General features: G+C 44.5%; 1 protein-coding gene across 4 annotated transcripts; it reads left to right on the plus strand.

Moving 5' to 3' along the window:
* Nucleotides 1-1,836: 1,836 nt before the first annotated feature.
* On the plus strand, nucleotides 1,837-21,763 carry OCEL1 (occludin/ELL domain containing 1). 4 transcript variants are annotated; one of them, XM_072601303.1, is made up of 6 exons: nucleotides 1,837-2,953; nucleotides 7,781-7,849; nucleotides 10,765-10,949; nucleotides 11,761-11,926; nucleotides 13,612-13,662; nucleotides 15,799-21,763. In XM_072601303.1, the coding sequence occupies exons 1-6, from the start codon at nucleotides 2,468-2,470 to the stop codon at nucleotides 15,826-15,828; spliced, it is 987 nt and encodes a 328-aa protein (XP_072457404.1). In that variant the 5' UTR covers nucleotides 1,837-2,467; the 3' UTR covers nucleotides 15,829-21,763. The 4 variants fall into 4 exon arrangements, with proteins under 4 accessions (XP_072457404.1, XP_072457403.1, XP_072457401.1 ...); XM_072601302.1 differs by having other exon boundaries at nucleotides 20,290-21,763; XM_072601300.1 differs by lacking the exon at nucleotides 15,799-21,763 and adding an exon at nucleotides 14,516-15,771 and having other exon boundaries at nucleotides 1,838-2,953.
* The last annotated feature ends 60 nt before the right edge of the window (nucleotides 21,764-21,823 follow it).

Below are 21,823 nucleotides of genomic sequence, written 5' to 3' on the forward strand. Positions count from 1 at the left end.
TGAGGGGACATCAGAGGAAATGGAGGGAGGAGGAGGAGATATGACTCAATAAGCAAGTATTATTAAGCAGCTGATGAGAAGGGGAAGGGAGGGAGGGAGGGGAAGAGAGAGAGAGAGAGAGAGAGAGAGGAGAGAGAGAAAGGAAAGAAGGGAGGGAGGGAGAAAATAGACAGGAAAGAGAAAGAAAAGGGAAAGAGGAGAGGAAGGAAGGGAGGGAGGGAGAGGGAGAAAAGAAAGAAAGAAAGAAAAAGAGAGAAAGAAAGAAAGAAAAAGAAAGAATCCTTGCTCTCAGGGAGCTTATATTCCAATGAGACAAGTACAAATACAAGCACAGACAGGATATATATAAAGTCAATAAATACAAATATATACAACGTAGTTAAATATAAGATACTTTGGGAAGGAGGGAGGGTGCTCACAGTGGAGCAGGAAGTCAGGAGAGGTTTCTTACAGAAAATGGTCCTTGTACATCATCTTAAAGGAAATTAAGGTCTCTATGAGGCAGGGGCAAAGAGGGAGGACATTCCAGGTATAAGGAATGGCCAATACAAAGGCCTGGACATAGGAGATGGATATTGTGGGCCAGTTTGTCTGGCTGTAATAGTGCAGAAGGAGGAGTGATGTTCAATGAGGCTGGAAAGTCAGATTAGGGGGTGGGAGACGGTGGAGTCCAGGATAACACAGAAGTTGCTGAAATGGCAATAACAGGAAAGTTTGGAAGAAGGAAGTGTTTGGGGGAAAAGATTGTGGACATGATGGGTTTGTGATAATAATAGAGAATATTTCTAGAACACATTAAATGCTTTATACAGGTTAATTCCTTTGATTCTCACAGCAACCCTATGAGGCAGATGCTATTGTTATCCCTATTTTGCAGATGAGGAAACTGAGCTACAAAGAGGTTGGGGTCCCAGAGTTGTACAGCTAATGTATGTCTGGGACAGGGTTTGAACTAAGGTTTTACTAAGTCCAAGTGCAGTGCTTCACACTCCACTCTCCAGAACTTCCTGGAAGGAAGAAGGAAAGAAGGAAAGAAAAAAGAAAGGAAGGAAGGAAGGAAGGAAGGAAGGAAGGAAGGAAGGAAGGAAGGAAGGAAGGAAGGGAGGAAGGGAGGAAGGGAGGAAGGAAGGAAAGAAGGAAGGAAAGAAAAAAGAAAGAGAAGACAGACAAGGAAATAGAGAGAAAAGAAGGAAAAAAGGGAGGAAGAAAGGGAAGGAGGGAGAGAGACAAAGAAAAAGGGAGGTAGGAAGAAAGAAAGGAAGGAAGGAAGAACATTAAGGGATTATTGTGTTGCAGGATAGGAAAACCTCTGTATTTCCAAAGCCCTTCCTGCTGGCTTGGTATGGGTGGCCTGATCCCATGTCCCTAGGTCCCTATATTCATGTGCCCTTCTGTCCCATGTGCTCTGTGCTTTTATTCAGTGTATCTTTGGGTCCCTGGGTTTGTATGACCTGTCCCCATGGAGCTGCCCCCCATATCCTTGTCCCTATGTCCTTGTATCCCTATCTTCCCATTTCTCTTCATCTGTGTCCCCCGTTTCCCATGCCCACATGTGTCCTGTGTCCCTGTGCCCACACATCCTGTGCCCTCTGTCAGCGTGGCCCTGTGTCCCCTCAGCAGGAGGACGTGCCCTTTGTGTGTGAATCCTGGCCGACATCCTGGCCTTACTTTCCCGTGATCCCTGTAGACTTTGGCTGAGGCTGGGCTCCCAGGAGAGCTTGCCTGCAGGCCCTCCCTCTCTGAGCCCGCCCCCCTTTTCCCTGACTGCCTGGGTCCTGCACAGCTGCAGGAGACTAGGGTGGGGTGGGGGCGGGTTCAGAGCCTATCCAGACAGGTTAATATATAACCCAGCCCAGCTCTTGTCCAGGAGGGAAGTAGAGAGCAGGCTAGGACTCCTAGGACTGTGCAGCCAGGCTAGGCTCAGGGCCTCCACCCTGGGCGGGACAGGTAAAGGGCACGAGCCCCTCCCAGTCAGTGGAGAAAGAGACAGGAGCCTGTGGCGGGGGGCCTGCCTGGCTGCCGTGCACCCTGGGGACTGGAGGAGGAGCAGAGCGCCCAGGCGCTCCCCTAGAGCCCTCAGCTGTCCAGGACCTAGGCTAGGGAGGTCCTTCCCCCTGGCACTAGGCTGGGGGCAGGGAGGAGGAGGGGGCAAGGAAGGCACTAGGCAGGGGTGCCTCCAGGACTGCACCTCTGCAGGGGCAGCTTCCAAGTAGCCATCAGGAGGAAGCCCTGGAGTAGGCGGACTCTTGGACTTCCTGCCCAGGCCCTGCAGGCCCAGGGGAAGGAGGGCAGTGTGTGCTGGGGGGAGGGGGCATGGCTAATGTTTGCCCTTCCTCCCCCCAAAGCCCTCCCTGTTCTGTAAGGGCTCCTTGGCACTAGAGAAGGGGCTTCTCTTCTGTAAGAACAGGGGTTGTTTCAGCTAACCTGAGAGGCCCCAGCTCAGGGTCCGGAGAGCCAGCAGCGGGCTATGCAAACGAGAGTCAGATATGCAAATATACACAAAGCTGCTACCAGGCCTCCTGAGCCATGGATTCAGGAATGCTGGGAGGGACAGAGCCACCCACGTGGTGCCAGCTCCCATCCCCACTGGTCTATCTCCCAGGTGGCAGGTCCAACCCACACTGCCCATGCTCCAGGGAGGGATGAAGGCAAGCCCCCAGGGGCCAGGAGGAGTGTCCCCAGAGTCAAATACTCTATGGCAGAGAAGTTGAGGCGACCCCCACCTGCCCAATCCAGCAAGAGCATCCAGAGCTCAGGCCAAGGACCACAACTGGGTTATTCACCCAGAGTCCTCAGTAGTCTCCAAAGGCCAACCCAGACCATCACTTCTGGCCACCACTTTGTTCCACACACTGGAAAGAAATTTCTTCAGCAAGGCAAGAAAGGGGCCCCAAAAGGCTCCAGTTGCCCATCCACCACCTATTGCTCACCTGCCAGGTCCAAGAACCCTCCGGTAAGTAAGTGCCCGGTCCCCAGAGTTGGGGCCCCATGGACAAGAACAAGAAATGAGTGGGAATGAGTTAAGGGAGAAGAGAGGAAGACAAGATCTCAGGGCAGAGGAAGAGCCAGGGTGTGTGGGCACAGGGGTGAGATGGGAGTCTGTGGGCATGAGTAAGGTAAATGTGGGCATGGAGGGCAGGAGGAGTTGTGCAGGCATAAATGGAGTAGATAGGTATAAGTATGAGGGGAAAATAGTGCTGTAGACATAGGAAGGAACTGAGGGTTGTGAGGAGGGGCCTAAGGAGCTCTGTGGACACAGGGCAATGGAATGTCAACAAATAGGACGGAGCTCTCAGAGTCAAGGAGAAATGAGGGATATGAATATGCAGAGATTTGGGGTTGGTCAGGAGGGACAATACAGGCTCTGGGCAAAGGAGGGGTTGGGGTCTCTAGGCACTGAGGAAATAATGAGGTTTATGGGCATGGAGGATGTGTTTCTTTGTGAGCACAGGTAGCGAGTCTATATGGGCATGGGGTCTGGGAATGGGGGGGACAGGTTATGTAGGCATGGCAAGAAATGTGTCTCTGAGCACAGAAATGGTGTGTGGGAACAAGAGGGGATAAGTCTTTCAGTACAGAGGGATGGGCAGAGTGGGAAAGGATGAGAGTGTGGGCATCAAATGAATGGAAGGTGTGGACTTGGGTGGAAGGAATCTGGGCAGGGGGAGAAAGAGTTATATAGGGGCACAGGTTATATAGGTACAATAAAATGGCATCTGTGGACATATAGGGCAATGGAATCTCTGGGCATGGAAGACTTGTTTGGGGATATAAGGGACGGGACATGTGGACATGGGGAGGCTGGAACCAGTCTGCCCTCCTCCCATCTCTTTCCCTCCCTTCAATCATTCCTTCTTTCTCAGCTTCAATTTCTCCCTCTTTATTGGATGCTCTCCCTGTTGCCCCTAAAAATGTCTAGGACTCCTCCATCCTTTAAAACCTTCACTTGGCCCCCACCATCCCATCAAGCTATCCTTCCTTTCCCAGACAAGCCTTTGGAAAGAATCATGTCCACTCCATGGCTCCATAAACCCAAAGACCTTTTCTCCTTCCTCATCCTCTTTAGCTTCTCTGTAGCATTTGCTGCTGGCCACCATACCCTCCCTCCTGGACACTCTCTCGTCTCTGGATTTTCATGATGTTGCCTTCTCTTGATTCTTTTCCTACATTTCTGGACAATCTTTCTGGGTTTCCTTTGCTGGAGCAGTATCCATCTCCTATCCTTTAAGGGTGCAGCAAGCTTCTGTTATGGACCCACTTCTCTTCTCTCTCTACACAGTCTTCCTTTGTGATGGGGTCAGTGATCATTTCCATGGAGATGACTCCCAGATCTATATATTCAACCGTAAGGTCCACCCTACGCACCATCTGCCTGCTCTGTGTCCCACAAGCCTCTCCCACTTAACATATTCAAAATTGAACTCATTATGACCCCTTCCCCCAACTCTTTCATCCAGGGCAGCTAGGTAGAGCAGCATAAAGAACCCAGACCTGGAGTCAGGAAAACTCATATTATGGAGTTCAAATCTGACCTCAGACACTTACTAGCTGTGTGACCTTGGACAAGTCACTTAACCCTGTTTGTCTCAATTTCCTCATCTGTAAGATGAACTGAAGAAGGAAATGGCAAACCACTCCAACAAAAAGAAAACTCCAAATGGGATCACAAAGAGTTGGACATGACTAAACAACAACAGAAACTTTTTCACTCAAATCCACCCCGTCTCTAACTTTTTATTTATCCAAACTTACAACCTCATGTCTTCATGGTGGAATGAAATAAGCACTGGTTCTGGAGTCAGACTACCCAGGCTCAAATATTACTTCTGATCCTTCCTACCTATGTGACCTTGGGCAAGTCACAACTTCCCTGGGTCTCAGGTTCCTTATCTGTAAAGTGAGGGAGTTGGAGGTCCCTTTCAGTTCTAAATCTATTATCCTATGATCTTTTTTTTTCCTCCCTTATCCCCCATATCCAGTCAGCTGCCGGGAAGTCTCAATTCTGTCTCCACACAGCCTCGAGAATCCATTCCCTTCTTTACAATCCTTCAACCACCATGCCTCCATCACCTCTCATAATTATCTCTTAATTGGTCTCCTGCCCAGTCTTCCCTCCACAATCCTTCCTTCACAGAGATACCAAAATCACATTCCTCAGGTACAGGTTTGACTGTCTCATTCCCTTGTCCTCAAACCTGCAATAGCTCCTTATTACCTCTAGGATAAAAATATCAATAGCTCAACCTAATATTTAAGACCGTTCACACTCTGTCTCTAGACTACCTATCCAGATTTTTTTCTCATTAGCCCTTTCATAAATAGGATGTCAGTCATATAGGACCACTCACTGTTTCCTGAAATGCCCCTGCCACTTCATACAGGTGGAATGTCCCCCATTCCTGAAATAAACTGCCTCCTTGAGCCCTTCTCTTCTTTCAGGGCTGGGCTCAGGTGCCCATTCTTCCAGACAGTCTACCCTGGATCCCCTCAATTGAAAACATCCTCTCCTTCCTCAAATTTTTAAAAATAAAATTATTTATTTTCAATTTTCAACATTCACTTTCACAAAATTTTGAATTTCAAATTTTTTCCCCATCTTCCCCCACCCCAGAAGAGCATGTATTCTGATTGCCCTTTCTTCCAATCTACCCTCCCTTTTATCACCCCCCTTCCTTATCCTCTTCCCTTCTATTTTCCTGTAGAGTAAGATAAATTTCTATACCCCATTGCCTATATATCTTGTTTCCTAGTTGCATGTAAAACAACCTTTAACATTCATTTTTAAAGCTTTGAGTTCCACATTCTCTCTCTTCCCCCCCTCCCCACCCACCCTCATTGAGAAGGCAAGTAATTCTGTATAGAATATACATGTGTGGTCATGCAAAAGACCTATATAACAGTCATATTGTGAAAGATTATATTTCCATCTTTCCTGTCCTGCCCTCCATTTATGCATTATATCTCTCTTTTGACCTGTCCCTCTGCAAAAATTTGCTTCCAATTACCCCTTTCCCCAATCTGCCATACCTTCTATTATCACCCCCTCTCCTATCCCCTTCCACCTGCTTTCCTGTAGGGTAAGATAAATTTCCATACCCAACTGAGTGTGTATGTTATTTCCTCCTGAAGTCAAATACAATGAAAGGAAGGTTCACTTATTCCCTCTCACCTTCCCCTTCTTCCCCTCCTTTGTAAAAGCTCTTTCTTGTCTCTTTAATGTAAAATGATTAACTACATTCTACCTCTCTCTTTCTTTTTCTCCTAGTACATTCCTCTCCATCCTTAATTTTCTTTTTTAGATATCATCTCTTCATATTCAGTTCATCCTGTGCCCTCTGTCTCTATCTTTTCTCTCTCTCTCTCTCTCTCTCTCTATATATATATATATATATATATATATACACACATATATGTACATATATACACACATATATGTACATATACATATGTACACACAAATACACATATACATACATACATACATACATACATATATATATATTCCCTCCAACTATCCTAATACTGAGAAAGATCTCATGAGTTACAAATATCATCTTTCCACATAGGAATGTAAACAGTTCAACTTTAATAAGTGCCTTATGGTTTCTCTTTCCTGTTTACCTTTTCATGCTTCTCTTGAGTCTTGTATTTGAAAGTCAAATTTTCTATTCAGCTCTGATCTTTTCAACAAGAATACTTGAAAGACCACTATTTCATTGTAGTTTCATTTTTTCCTCTGAAGTATTATGCTCAGTTTTGCTGGGTAGGTGATTCTTGGTTTTAATTCTATCTTCTTTGACCTCTGGAATATCATATTCTAAGCCCTCTGATCCCTTAGTGTAGAAGCTAATAAATCCTGTGTTATCCTGATTGTGTTTCCACAGTACTTGAATTGTTTCTTTCTGGCTGCTTGTAATATTTTCTCCTTTACCTGGGAACTCTAGAATTTGGCTACAATATTTCTAGGAGTTTTCCTTTGGGGATCTCTTTCAGGAGGTGATCAGTATATTCTTTCTATTTCTATTTTACCCTCTGGTTCTAGAATATCAGGGCAGTTTTCCTTGATAATTTCTTGAAAGATGATGTCTAGGCTCTTTTTTTGATCATGACTTTCAGGTACATCAATAATTTTTAAATTACCTCTCCTGGATCCATTTTCCAGGTCAGTTGTTTTTCCAATGAGATACTTTACATTGTCTTCCATTTTTTCATTCCTTTGGCTTTGTTTTATAATTTTTTGATTTCTCTTAAAGTCATAAGTTTCTATTTGCTCCATTCTAATTTTTCAGGAATTATTTTCTCCCATGAACTTTTGAACCTCTTTTTCCATTTGGCCCATTCTGCTTTTTAAGGCATTCTTCTCCTCATTGGCTTTTTGGACCTCTTTTGCCATTTTGGTGAGTCTAATCTTAAAGTTGTTATTTTCTTCAGCATTTTGGGGGGTCTTTTTTAGCAAGCTGTTGACTCGTTTTTCATAGTTTTCTTGCATCACTCTCATTTCTCTTCCCAATTTTTCCTCTACTTCTCTTACTTCATTTTCAAAATCCTTTTTGAGCTCTTCCATGGCCTGAGACCAATTCATATTTTTCTTGGAGGCTTTGGATGCGGGAGCCTTGGTTTTGTTGTCTTCTTCTGGTTGTATGTTTTGATTTTCCTTGTCACCAATGACATAAGAAAATACTTCTTCACCGAGAAAGTAAGAATGTATAGTCTTGTTGGTTTCCCCTGTTTGCTCATTTTCCCAGTGAATTACTTGACTTTTGATCTTTGTTAAGTATAGGGCTCCAAAAGCAGCCTCCACTTCAGCAGTGAATGCAGCCGCCCTGGGGCTGGGGCCTCTCTCAGACAGGTGAGTGACCCTTCCCACTGACCTTTAGCATTTGTGGGTTGAGAATCCTCCACAGGCACCTGTGATTCAGTCCCCTAAGGCCTGCTCCTGTTCTATAAATGCCGGCATGACCCACGCTGAACTGTGCTCCACTTCCAGCGCAGTGTGATAGATCCTTCCCATCAACCTTCCAAATTGCTTTGGACTGGCAATTTGCTTCAGTCTGTCATTTTATAGCTTCTGCCATTCTAGAATTTGTTTACTCATTTTTTACAGGTTTTTTTGAGGAGTTTAGGGGGAGAGCTCTAACTGGTCCCTGCTTCTACTCAGCCATCTTCCTTCTTCCTCAAATTTTCCTAGGCTACTTGGCTTGCTCCTTCACTTCCATCCTTTGTATTTGACTCTATGTACTTTGTAGCATATTCATCTGTGTGCATATAGAATATAAGTGTCAGGAGGGCAGGAACTGTGTCACTTCTAAACTAACACTAAGACCAGAGCTTTGGTACAGAGTAGCTAGATAAGAAATATTTGTTGAATGAATGAATAAATTATTGAATGAATGAATGGGGTCTCCAGCCTCAGAGAAGAATGTAGTATGTGAGCATGAGGAGGAGACAGTCTCTAAGCATGAGGGGACAGGATCTCCTGGCACAGGAGGGAATGGGTTGTATGGGCATGGTACGTACCAGCAGGACAAACAGGAGGTGTAAGCATTGGGGTGTCCAGAGTGTGTAGTGATTACAAGAAACATCCATTGTATTGGCATGATAGACTTATCTATATACACACAAAAAGAGCAGGATCTGTGGGCACAGGGCACTGTGTTGGCATATGGGGATATGTTGCATGGGCCTGGTAGATCAACAGTGAATGTGAGCATGGAGGAGATGGGGTCTGTGGGCACAAGAGGGTTGGTCTCTGTGTCATGTGAGCACATAGGGTATAGAGGCAAAGAGAATTAATGGACATGGGAGACTATTAGATGTATGGGCACAAGAAGAGAAAGAGTATGGGTTCCTAGAGGGACAAATGCATGGGCAGAAAAGGAAACTGCGCATGATAAAAAAGAGGGATAAAAGAGAGGGATAAAATCTATGAGTGCAGGGAGGACAGGGTTTGCAGGCACTGGTATATGGGCACACCAGAAGAGATGGATTATATGGGTATAGGGTAGTTTTCTCTAGGCATGCAGAGAGGTAGAATCTATGATATGGGAAGGGATGGGAGTGGGGAAAAGGGATAAATCCAAGGGAGATCCTAAGCAAAGGAAGGAAGGAGGAAAGAAGGAAGAAAAAAAGAAAGGAAGGATGGAAGGAAGGAAGAAAGGAAGAAAAATAAAGGAAGGAAGAAAGAAAAAGCAGAAAGAAAGGAAAGAAGCAAGAAAGAAAGAAAGAAAAATAAAGGAAGAAAGGAAGGAAGGAAGAAAGGAAAGAAAGAAGAAAAAGGAAGGGAGGGAGGAAGGAAGGAAGGAAAAAGGAAAGAAGGAAGGGAGGAAGGGACCAATTCCAGTTTGGTCCCCAGTGGGCAGCTCCTTTTCTACCTACAGAGGCTGTTGTTTGTCTTTCATTCTCGAAGAGAGCCATGACATCAGGAAGGTGATGTCATGACTTGCAAGTGAATTGGACTGAAGTGAAGCAGGGCTGTGCAAAGTCACCAGCCTCACTTTCTCCTCCAGAGCCATCTGGATCCTGTGACCAGACTAGAAATGGCCCAGGATGCAGGGGGGGACCAGAGGGTCATGTGGTTGGAGGTGGAAGGGAGTTTAGAGGTCACTGAGGATAATGGTATGGGTGCAGGAAGGAAGGAGGGTGGAGACCCAGGGTATACAGACACTTGGGAAAAGGAGGTATGAAGTCCTTGAGCAAAGTAGAGGATGGTGTTTGTGGGCACAGTTAGTGTGTCTAAAATGGGGTGAATGGGGTATATGGATTGTGCCAGGACAAGAGGGGATGAAGTCCTTGGATACAAGGAACAGGGTTTGTGGGCCCAGCAAAGGTACTTGGGTCTATTGGATGTGTGAGCATTGGAGGGGATTGAATGTGTGGGCACAAAGAGGAGTTAGGTATGTGGACCCAGGGGCGGATAAAAGGATAACGAACTGACCCTGTTCCTCTACTTCTCTGGACAGAGGAGCAGCTCTGTACAGTGGAAAGAACACTGAATGAGGGGTCAAGAGACCTGGGTTCAAATCTCAATTCGGCAACATACTTGTGTTATCTGGCTCCTCATTGAAGTTGGGCTAAGTGGCCTCTGAGGTCCATTCTAATTCTAAGGCCGATGATTCTAGCATCTAGTTGGTGCTGGGGCTTCCCCTGGCCCTGGGAAACCCCCCAAAGAGGAGGGCTTCCAAGAGAATTGGCCGCTGGGGAATGACTTTATGGTAAGAGTCAGGAAGATGAGTTCAAAACCTGCCTTAGAAACTTAGCGGTGGACAAGTCACTTAGCCTCTAATTCTCAGTTTCCTCATCTTATAAAATGGGTCTAATAATAGCACCTCCCTCACAGGGTTGTTGTAAATATCAAATGAGATGATATTTACAAAGCTTTTTGCAAATATTAGTCAGTAGTCACTAAATGTTTATTAATGAAAAAAAGAGTCTGCCCTCCAGGAGCTTAGTAGGAGTTTACCCTCTCTTACAAAGAGTTATTAGAGGAAGACCTGATGTGGGGCATAAAACAATGAAGTGATATGTACATTTTTTATTGTTGTTATTTCTGGGTGTGAAAAAATCTCTATCCCACCTAATCCCCCAAAGTCCTTGGTGAATGAACCCCTCCAAAGCAGCTACTTTGAGCAGTGACTAATCCCAGATCTAGAGCTTGGGGGATCTGCAGGGAGGAACTCTGGGATCCCAGAGTAGCCCAACCAGCTTGATGTCTGAGGCAGGCCTCCTTCCATTCTCACGAGGCTGCTCTCCTTCTGCCCCAACAAGGCCCAGGCTCGGGGTCAGAACCAGCAGAGGCCCAGGAAGATTGTGTTTGAAGATGAGCTTCCTGTCAGGAGCCTTGAGGTGACTCCCAGGCTGGGCTCCCAACCAGGCAAGGGCCCCACAGTGTCTGGCCCAGTCCTTCACCCTGGGCAAAGCCCCCAGCCTCAGCTGGTACCTGACTATGTGCTGTGAGTCTGCCTTTTGGGAGGCACCATGGGTGAATGGGGGGAAACACTGGGAGGGAGGGGGAGGGAAGGTCTCTAGAGGAGAGAAGAGGTTTCTAGGCAAGGGTCCTTGGGGTGGGATTGGGAACACTGGGAGGGGCTAAGAGGCATGAGGGATCTCTGGAGGCAGATCCAAAGACTGGAGAGGCATTGGAAGGTTCTTGGGCTAGGGTTACTGGAGGAGCATGGGGGATAAGGAAGATGACAGGGTGTCCCTGGAGAAGGGTCATTTGGGGAAACATTAGGAGGATTGGACAGTCCCTAAGCAAGGGGTGTTAATGTGACTGGGTGGGGAATGGAAAGAGGTTTTCTGGGGTCCTTGAGTTCATAGTTGTCTGTCTGGGAACAACTTTCAGTTTTGTAAGATGGATGGGAGAGACTTCCCCTGAGGAGAAATCTCTCTACAGGCCCCAACCCCAGCTGTCTCAGCCCCACTCCAATCTTCTCCCCAAACCCATAGTCTGAGGACATACCAACTCATACGATTGTGTATCTTTCTGCATGTGGATCAGTATTTCTCTATGTATGTGCATGTGTGCGTGTGTGCATGTGTGCATGTGCGTGCGTGTGTGTGTGTGTGTGTGTGTGTGTATAAAGGGGAAAGAGCCCAGGGTAAAGGTTCCAGAGGCCCGGGTTTCAGTCCTGGCTGGCTCTGGGACTGACTGTGTAACCTTGGACAAGTCACTGCCACTCTTACACATTCTAGTTATTCTGGGCTCAGCACAGGCCCACTTTGACCCTGGACTGAGCCCCTGGTTGGTTCCTCCCCTGGCAGGAGATACCCAGCAATCTACAGTGAGACTGAGCGGCGCCGCTACAAGGCTGTCTTTCAAGACCAGCATGCTGAATACCAGGAGCTCCACCAGAATGTGGCCACAGCCATGGCCAAATTCCGGGAGCTGGAGGCCCTGCTGGCTACACTGCCCCAGCTGGGCCCCAAGGTGAGTGCCCACCCTTCCCAGCCCCCTCTAACTCTCTCTTTACTCTCAAAGACCCAGGGATCCCTCCTTGCACCCCAAATGACCAACCATGCTCTGCCTTCCTCTCTAACCAATCCTAGTTCCAAATCTGCCACCTCCAAGGAGCCCTCTCAGATTAACCTTGCCTGACTCACCATGACCTCACCCTGCAGGTTGGGGACAAAAAGATGGGGACATGACCCCTCTAATGGAGAACTCAGAAAGAGACAGTTGCTACCCTAGAGACCCCCTGATCTGGGTGGCCCCTGCCTTCTGAAGAGAAAGGAGAGGGGCCACTCAGATAATACGTAGCCATTAAAAATCCAGTTGGAGCTAATCATGGAAAGTTGCCTATAGGAGATGAGCTTGGGGTCAGTAATGGGCAGAGAGGAGATTAGGGCTTGGGGGATATGGGTAGGGGGTAGGCACACCTAGAGAACTTGGGTCAGCTTGTGTTCTTAGGAGGGGTCACTGTGACCATGGGGAGGTCCAATTCAGGGTCTGACCTGGCCAGGAATCCTGTCTGAGATGTTGGTGGGGAGGGGACAGGGTTGGGCTTTCCTGTTGTAGTGGGAGGGGGAAATGTGTGAAGGGAGGAGGGCAGGAGAGCAAACAACAAATGTTCCCAAATCCTACTTCCTTCCCAAAGAAGGCATCGCCCAGAACAGAGGAGGAGGAGGAGGAGGAGAATTCAGGAGAGTGGGGAAAGAGAAGGGGCTTAGAGGAATCTCACAGCCCAGGACTTGGGGCCCCTGCCTGAAGGGGTCCTGGGGACTCCCAGGCCTGGGGGCAGGGTCTGACTCCTTGGAGCCCCCAGTCTGTGGTAAAGGCCAATCAGGCCAGCCCCTCAGTGAGGGTCCTGGCACTATGGGAGCCCTCATGAGGCTGGGATGCTGAGACTTTCATGTAGCCAGGGAGGAAGGGCGGGAAAGGGAAGGTCGGCAGGGGGCCATCCTCTCAGCCTGCCCTGGAGGAGCAGGGATGGGGGGAGGGAGCTGGGGCAGACGTGATCCAGAACCATATGTGATTCCCCAGACCCAGTATCCATTCTCTCTCCTCTCCTGTCCCCCCAATACAGCAAGAGAAAATGACTTCAGACTATTTTCCATCTCCAGCCTCAGTGCCTTTGCCCTGGCTGTACCCCATGCCTGGAATGCTCTCCCTCCTAACCTCTTATCTCAGTCTTCCCTGGATTACTTTAAGACTCAGCTAAAAGACCACTTTCTAATGCTAGTGCCTTCCCTCAGAAATCTGCCTCCGTTTACACTGTATGTATTTTGTATGTACAGAGTTGTTTGCATGTTGTCTCCCCCGTTAGATTGTGAGTCCTTGAGGGCAGGGACTGGCTTTTGCTTTTCTTTGTATCCTCGGAGCCTGGCACATAATAGGTGCTTAATAAATGTTTGTTGACAGACTGTGCTCTCCAGGCAGCCTGTGAGGTCCTGCTCTGTCTCAGAGAAAAGCACTCTCCCTCACCAGATGGCCCAAGGACATAGAGGCCCTTCTGCTTCTCCTACCAACCCAGGCACGCTTCCTGGAGGTGGCATGCCAGAAAGTGCCACTCAGGAAATACTTGATGAATTGAGAGTGAAAAGTAGACAAGAGGGGCAATAACTCCACTCAGCTCAGACTCAGCTTTCTCCATCTCCCTTCTCTCCCTACACCAGGGAAAAGCCCGTCTTGCCTGGGTCCAGAAGGAATTGGAAAGGAAGAAGAAGGTGAGTAAGGGACTCCTAGAGCTTTGATCCACTCTATAGAATCCTCTCCTCTGAGTCTAGTCCTCCCCCTAACATCCCTTCCCCAAGGCCTCATAAGAAGTCATGCTTCTCTCCCGTTGGCTGAGATTCTAAAGTCTTCCCTAGAGATCACAGAATGGCAGAGCTGGGATGACCAGAGAAATCAAATAAAGTCACATACACTCCCACTTTACAGATGGTAAAACTAAGTCAGGCTGGGGGAAGGAAAGGGAAAGAGAAAATGTGATATTTTCTCAGGCAAAAATCTCTCTCCTGTTGCACCGGAAACACAAGAACTAAGTCTTAGTGGTAGCTGATGCCCTAGGGAGTCTCTGGACGCACCCAAATAAAGGAAGGAAGGATAGGGTTCAACCTATGGGGAGGAGAAGGACAGCTGAAAGCTCCACCCCTCCAATTCTGGGGTCAATTCTAAAGACCCTGAATAGTGAGCACGTAGGATCCATTTTATTTTGTGACCTAACTTTCTAAATACCAAGGTCCTGGTCTGTACAAAAATAAGTCCCAATTATTGGGAGGCAAGATGATCATTCAGAGTCCTCCTATCCTTGGCCAATCTAGGCAGGCTTTCTGGAAGAGACAAGGTCAGGGGAACTGTTTTAATCAAGGAGTTAAGAGAAGAGTTTGCTGTCTTTGAAGAAGGACAAGGAGGGGAGAAGGCAGGTGTAAATATACATTTTTAAAAAACAGAAATAAATTGAGCTGGTGTTGTAGCAGGAAGGATCAAGGCTAAGCTGAATGAAGTACTTTTCTCTCCACCAACATCTGACCAGGCTGAGAACTTGGCCATGAGATTTTCTTCTCTCCTCTATGGCAGGACCCAGCTTTCCTGGAGAATCAGGCCCGCTGTGACTACCTGAAGAGAAAATTAAGACACCTCAAAGCACAGATCCAAAAATATGATGGAAAGGATTCCCAGGATGGCTCCGTTTATTTCTGAACCAGACATTGCCCATGCCTGAGCAGAGACAACTCCCATAGATGGGATAGGCTGCTGTTTTCATCAGCCCCAACCCCACTGAGGAAGAAGGGGGCTATCTTAGCGAGGGCTGAGAATAGTGGTTGCTCCTAAGAACCAGGCCAATCTCAGCTCCCACCTCCACCCCAGGGAGATATCAGTATTTGAGGAATGAAGTGGCCTGCCCATAGGGGGTCACCCATGGGCTGGGGGTGTGAGTACCTACAAAAAAGAAAATGCTTCTGGAAAAAGGTAGCAAGCAAGAACCTCCCTACAAGGGGACAACTAGGCTGGGAGGAAGGACACCTGACATCATGGCCCTGCAGGGCCATTGATTTAGCCTAACCCTAGGCAAATCCTTTCTCCTTCATTTCTTCCTTTTCTCCTTCTGTTTCATTCCTGTTCAAAATGTAGTATGAGGAGAAAGGGACTATGTGGTTTCTGAGGTCCCAAATCCAGCTCTGATCTTGTGTATTCTAAGAACCCTCCCTCTAGTCTCCAAAATTCTGTGCCCTATGGTCCTTCCTATTGCTGACATGGATTCTTTGTTCTAAGGTCCCAGTTCCAACATTCCATGTTCTAAGGTCTCTCCCAGCTCTGAAATTCTGTGTTCTAAGATTCCTCCAAGTTCGGATATTCTGTGTTCTAAGGGTCCTCCTTGCTCTGACATTTAATATTTTAAGGATTCCCTTGCTCAGTTCTGACATTCTGTGTTCCAAGGTGTCTCTTAACTCCAACATTCTCTGTTCCATGTCCTCCTAGCCCTGATGTTTTCTATTCTGAGGGTCTTCTTAGCTCTGACATTCCATGTTCTAAGGGCCTCCAGCTTTGAATTCCACATTCCAAGGAAGACACAATGGATCAAGTTCTGGATTAGAAATCCAAAGACTTGGGTCCAAATTTCTTCTTTTACTCTTCTCAGTAGTTTGACCAAGGACACATTGAGGAGATCATAAACCTCAATTTCCTCATCCCTAAAACGGTGATAATCATAAAAACACATGTATACCTCATTGGGCTACTACTGTGAGGCCCAAATGAGTTAGTATTAGCAAAGTACTTTTAAAGTCTTAAAGCTCTTTATAAATAAATGTCTATTATTATTATCATTATCATCATTATCATTAATATTCTTATTACAGCCACAAAATCCATGTTGCTTCCAAACATAGTGTGAACACCTGATCATCTCAACCCAGTGCAGCTCAGAACTCCTGAACTCTAGCAATCCACCAAACTCAGCCTCCCTGGAACAGAAATTCCAGGCATCCCCAACAACTTCTCAACAATGTTTTAGAATGCATAAAATGCAAACACTTCAGAACAGTGTTTCCTGAATGCATAAATAAAGTACATAGGACTACAAAGGAAATAAACTATTGAAATACAGTTGTCAAACTATTTAAAACACACACTCACACAAATTCATAGACCCCAAGTTAAGAATACGTGAGGGGAAAACACCAGAAGAAACACACAGTAAGTGTAAAGATGGCTCACCAGTATTCCTTAGAGACACAAAGAAAGGAGTTGACAGAATTGGGTTTTATTACATTTCCAAAGGCAACAAGACACGCTACTTCATGGGAATATGTGGCTGTTTCCTATTTTAGTGCCTATGTGTATGCAAAAAGACTGTCATGAAAATCATGACAGCTTATGTGCCAACATTGGTTGCAAAGGATATGAGGCAGAGAAACTCTACCAAAAAATTAAGATAGCCTAAATTAAATCAGCATATGATTTGGTGTTCAATGACTTCAAAATAAAGGCAGGAACTGGTGAGGATGGCAAGAAATAGACTGAAAAACATAGATGAGAAATAAGGAATGAAAGACCCCAGAGACATGTAGACCTCATGAAAATCTCAAACCTTTATATCACATACCCTTTCTGAAAGAAAGGAATTCTTAGGTGCTGGTTAATACCATAGTGAACATCATACCAAAAAAAAAAAAAAAGAAATTAATAATATTTTAACAGAGAGGAAATAAACTTATTGGAAAGGAAAGTCATTCCTGAATCAGCTAACTGTCTGACTTGTTAAAGATCAAAATTAAAAAGAATAATAAAAAGAGAGATTACATACAATTGGAACAACTCAATCCTGATCTGTTCAAACATTTTACGCAAAAAAACTATATTAATGAAAATCAATTGCCATAATAAGGAGACTAACAGAGCCTAAAAAGTGACTTGTCAGCAAACCTATATTTACCAGCTGAAGAGAGTTGACATCCAAACTCTGTAATGTGTTTAGACAATAAGCTCATTTGAAAAATCTTTGGAAGAATAGTGATGGAAGACTAGAAGCAAAGTTTTGTTGTCGTCCATCATTTAGCTGTTTTCAGTCATGACCAACTCTTCATGACTCTTTTTGGGGTTTTCTTGGTGGAGACTCTGGAGTGGTCTGCCATTTCCTTCTCCAGCTCATTTTACAGATAAGGAAACTGAGGCAAATGGGGTCAAGTGACTTGCACATGGTCACACAGCTAGTAAGTGTGTGAGGCTAGATATGAACTCAGGTCTTCCTGACTCCAGGCCCAGCACACTGTCCACCATTGTAGTATAAAACCAGAAAGATTGATAAGAGAGCAAATTAAGTAAAGTCATCCCAAGAGCATTTAATGAAGAAAATGAATGGAAGAAAAATGGAAAAGATTTGCAAAGATTTTTATAGCAAATTGTTTTCTCCTTCAAGGACAATAGCCCCACCAAACGTGGACTCAAACATCATAGTCCTGGATGTGTTCACAGAGGACATAGAAATGGCACTAAATAAAACAGAGGCAGAAAAAGCAATTGGGCTAGAACAAGTATAGATAGAGGAGATTCAGGCTAGAGGTTAGCAACAGTAAGTGCTTTGAGGGATCAATTCATGAGATGCCCAAAAGAGGGGAAGATAGCAAAGGCATGAATAAAATCTCAAAACCTTATTAATCCTGAAAGGGCAACCAAAGGAAGAACAACCATTGACCTAGATTTTATCTAAACAAGAATTTTATGAGAATCATCTCCACATGTATCAAGGGCATCCTCAACTAGAATACAAGGCTTTTACAATCAATATTCGACAGCAAGGCTATATCTTCAATATCACACAACTGATTAGAATATGTGCAGAATATAGGATATTTAATGTTTATTAATTTCAATTTAATGTTTATGGATTATATTTTTATAGGATTTCATTCAGTGGAGCCAAATACCACCTTAACAGTTCTCTTTTCAGATACTTCCCTTCCAGATATCAAAATTATTAAGTATTCCTTGAAAGACATAATAGAGATTACCTTATTCAGTGACCCTCTGATCAAAAACATCAGGTGAAGCACAAAACAGGGAGAAGTAATTGCTAAAAGTGTTTGTCACTGTGATGGAAGAGGGATTTCCCAAGGTGAGATCTTCCAGAGGCTCCTATTTAAAATGAGTCAAGAAACATTTATTAAGGACCTACTGTGTTCCAGGCACTGTGTTATGCTTGAGGCAGGTAGGTGGCATAGTGGACAGAGTGCCAACCCTGAAGTCAGGAAGACCTGAATTCAAATCTGGCCTCAGATACTTACAAGATGTGTGACCCTAGGAAAGTCACTTACCCCTGTCTTTCTCAGTTTCCTCATCTGTAAAATGAGCTGGAGAAGGAAAGGGCAGACCACTCCAGTATCTTTGCCAAGAAAATCCCAAAAGGTCACAAGGAATCAGATATGACTGAATGACTGAACAATAATAATGTACTAGTCTTTGTACTAAATACTTAGGATACAAAGAGAGACAAAAGGCAGTCCCTGCCCTTGAGGATATCACAATCTAATGGGTGAGACAACAAGCAAGCAAATATGTACAAACAAGCTGTGTATACTATGAATAGGAAATAATTAACAGAGGGAAGGTATTAGAATTAAGAAGAGTTGGAAGATGACATCATTCTGGTTACATCAAGACCTGCAACACTGCAAATCCTCCTGAAAGAGGTTCATAATCACTGAAAAAAATTGACCTGGCCATCTACACAGGAAAAACAAAGTGGTTGAAGACTGCCTATTGCCAAGATGATGACACAATTAGATGGACCATGTGTAGAGCTTATATGTGCATATGTATATACATACATATATGTATATACAACACTTACATGGAATATATAGCTATAGATATGGGTATGCATACATAGCTACATGTAGCTATGTGTACATGTATAACATGAGATATGCATGCATACAAATATGTACATATAGATGTGTATACACATAGAATATACATATATATTTGTATATGTGTATATACGTGTGTATGCACATATACACACACTCACACACACACATATATATACATATATATATATATACATGCATGCATACATATATATACAGACAGACAGACTGACTAGTTGGGTCCAGAATTACACAAGAGCAGGAGGCTGGACTGGATTCCCTTCAGGAAATTGTGAAGCTCTTTTAATGATCCAAACTTCTCCAGGAATCAAAGACTCATCTTTTTAATGCCAGTTTTCTACTGACTTAGCTATATGGCTGTGAGACATGAAACATGGTCTCTAAAGAATTAAAAATGGATATGAGTTACATAGAGAACCATGGAGAGAAACACAGTGCCAAATAAGCAGACCACAACATCTAACTAATGAGGAACTTTGAAGAACAAAAGTAAGGATAGTCATTCAAGGAAAGGTATGAGAAAAAAAAAGAACATAGACTGGTCACGTAACGAGGGCAAGGGATGATAGGCAGGTAGCCAGTAGATTGATTGGACCCCTTGAGATAAACTTAGGGTAACATTTGGACAAGAGTCCCATGAGATGGGCAGATGCAGACAGGTGGTGGTTTGCATCACTGGAGGAAACACTCAAAGGGATGGATGAGTTCCCAGGTCTACTGCTAAAATTATCTTACAGCTCTGACATTCTATCTCCTATGTTCCCAAGATTCTAAAGAACCAAATGGTCAACTGGTAAATGCTATACATCAAGCGAGTGGAAAAGTCAGTGTGGGTCATTGTAGGCATGGAAAGGTTCCTGGAGTAATAATTTTAAAAAGAAGAAAAATTTAAATTTATAATTTTATATTTGATTATAATTGAGCCTTGGGGGAGGGGATCAAAGGGGAGGACAGGGAAAGGAAGGTATTCCAGAATTGAGGAGGGATGCAGCAGCTTGAAGATCATTTGGTGTAGGTGGAAGTGAGTGGGGATGCCATCAATGCTATGTGACCTTGAGAGGTCCCCTATCAAATTGAGAAAAAAAAGAAGGGGTGGGTTAGAGATAAACTAAAACCTAATTCTTCATTTTAATAGATAAATTTGAATAATTTAAACTAATGTCTCCTGCTACAATGTATTTTTTAATCTATGTGCCAAATTGTAGGCAGGAAATTTCCTAACACAGAAAAGGCAACCAATGGAGAACCTGTCCCTGTGTGCTTGGTACCTTTCTCTTCCTCCCCTTCCTTCACTTTCCATAACTCCTTCCCCTGTTCCCAACTCTGTGCTGGACGTAAACTAGCATCATCCATCACACTGAAGGCTTCAACCTAAGAAGAGTTGGCCCTACCTTTCCTAAGCTGTCCCAGATGACTTCAGGGTTCTAAGTTCTGATTTAAATTCTTGCTGTCTCCTGACAGGATGCATTGGAGAGAAAATATCATGCCCACCAAGGGCTTTAGAGTAAGAACAGAAAAAGTGGAAAGTCCTTTTGGAGTGAAAGTAGAGAAGATGGGCAACGGGTGAAGAGCCCCATCTCATCTCAGACTCTAAACTCTTTCCGTATCCCTTCTCCACTCCCACAATCCTGGTCTTTTCTAGGAAGACTGGCCTTAATCTGGATGACTCACATCTTTGGGTTTCCTAAATGAGGTCATCTGTTCTTCAGTGAACTCAAGAATGAAAACTCCTCAAAGAAGAACTCTTTATTCAACATGAACATCTGGGAAAACTGGAAAGCAGCTTAGCAGAAAATGGATTTAGTACAGCCTTTTACACCATAGGGGTGATATAGTAAGTTCCAGATGGATTTATGACTGAGGGTCACATCAGAAAAAGATATGCAAACTATTAATACTTTTCACAGCTAGGTGGAGAGTCCTAAATCAAACAAAGGGTAGAAGTGATCATAAAAGAGAAGATAGACAATTTCAGTGGCATAAAATTTTAATAGTTTTTATATGAGTAAAATTCATGGAGCCAGGAAAATAAGGAAAATTGTCACTGGGAGTGCTGAAGAGAATATCTTTGCATAAAATATCTCTGAAAGGGAAGCCATCCAGGTCTTAGTATATGTGACCCTGACCATGGGGAGTCCCCACTGAGAGAGGTGGCCTGGTCCTTCCATTCAGGGAGCCCTTGAGTGGGAAGTCAGTAATTTGAGGGGCAGACAAAGATCATCCTCATGGAAGTGTCCCAGTCTGAGATATTGTGTCTGTACTCAAGGTCTTAGGGAAAAATATGACTCTTGCCCTCAGAGAGCCCTGGCATGAGGGGCACCCTCGCAGCAAGAGGAAGAACTCAAATTTAGAACCATACCCAAAGGGTTATAAAACTGTGCATAACCTTTGACCCAGCAATGCCACGACTAGGTCCATATCCCAAAGACATCAAAGAAAAGGAAAAGTTTCCATATGTACACAAACAGCAGCTCTTTTTGTGGTGGCAAAGAATTGGATACTAAGGGGATGCCCATCAGTTGAGGAAAGACCGAATAAGTTGGGGTATATGATTGTTGTGGACTTGTATTGTGCTGTATGATAAACAGAATAGTTTCAGAAAATCATGGGAAGACTTACATGAACTGATACAAAGTAAAGTGAGCAAAAACAAGAGAACATTGTATACAATAACAGCAACATTGTATCACGATCAACTGTGAATGACTTAGCTATTGTCAGCAATGCAATGATCCAAGACAATTCTGAAAGATTTAGGATGAAAATGCTTTCCACCTCCAGAGAAACAACTGATGGAATCCGAATGCAGATCAAAGCATATACTTTTTTTAAAAAAAACAAACTTTATTTTTTTGTGTTTTTTTCTTTTTGGTCTGTGTTCTGCAACATGGCTAATATGGAAATATGTTTTGAATAATTAAACACATATAATCTAGATCAAAGTGTTTGCCTTCTCAATGAGGGGAAGGGGAGACAGGTAATTTGGAAACTCAAA

The sequence above is a fragment of the Notamacropus eugenii genome, chromosome 4 (genome assembly GCF_028372415.1).
Source record: "Notamacropus eugenii isolate mMacEug1 chromosome 4, mMacEug1.pri_v2, whole genome shotgun sequence".
Taxonomy (NCBI): domain Eukaryota; kingdom Metazoa; phylum Chordata; class Mammalia; order Diprotodontia; family Macropodidae; genus Notamacropus; species Notamacropus eugenii.

Excerpts from the sequence above, each read along its gene's own strand:
- OCEL1 (XM_072601300.1), top strand. The coding sequence starts at position 2,468 with ATGCAAACGAGAGTCAGATATGCAAATATACACAAAGCTGCTACCAGG. Across the intron at positions 11,927-13,611 it reads TGCCCCAGCTGGGCCCCAAG|GGAAAAGCCCGTCTTGCCTG; the intron begins GTGAGTGCCCAC and ends TCCCTACACCAG. Across the intron at positions 13,663-14,515 it reads AATTGGAAAGGAAGAAGAAG|GACCCAGCTTTCCTGGAGAA; the intron begins GTGAGTAAGGGA and ends CCTCTATGGCAG.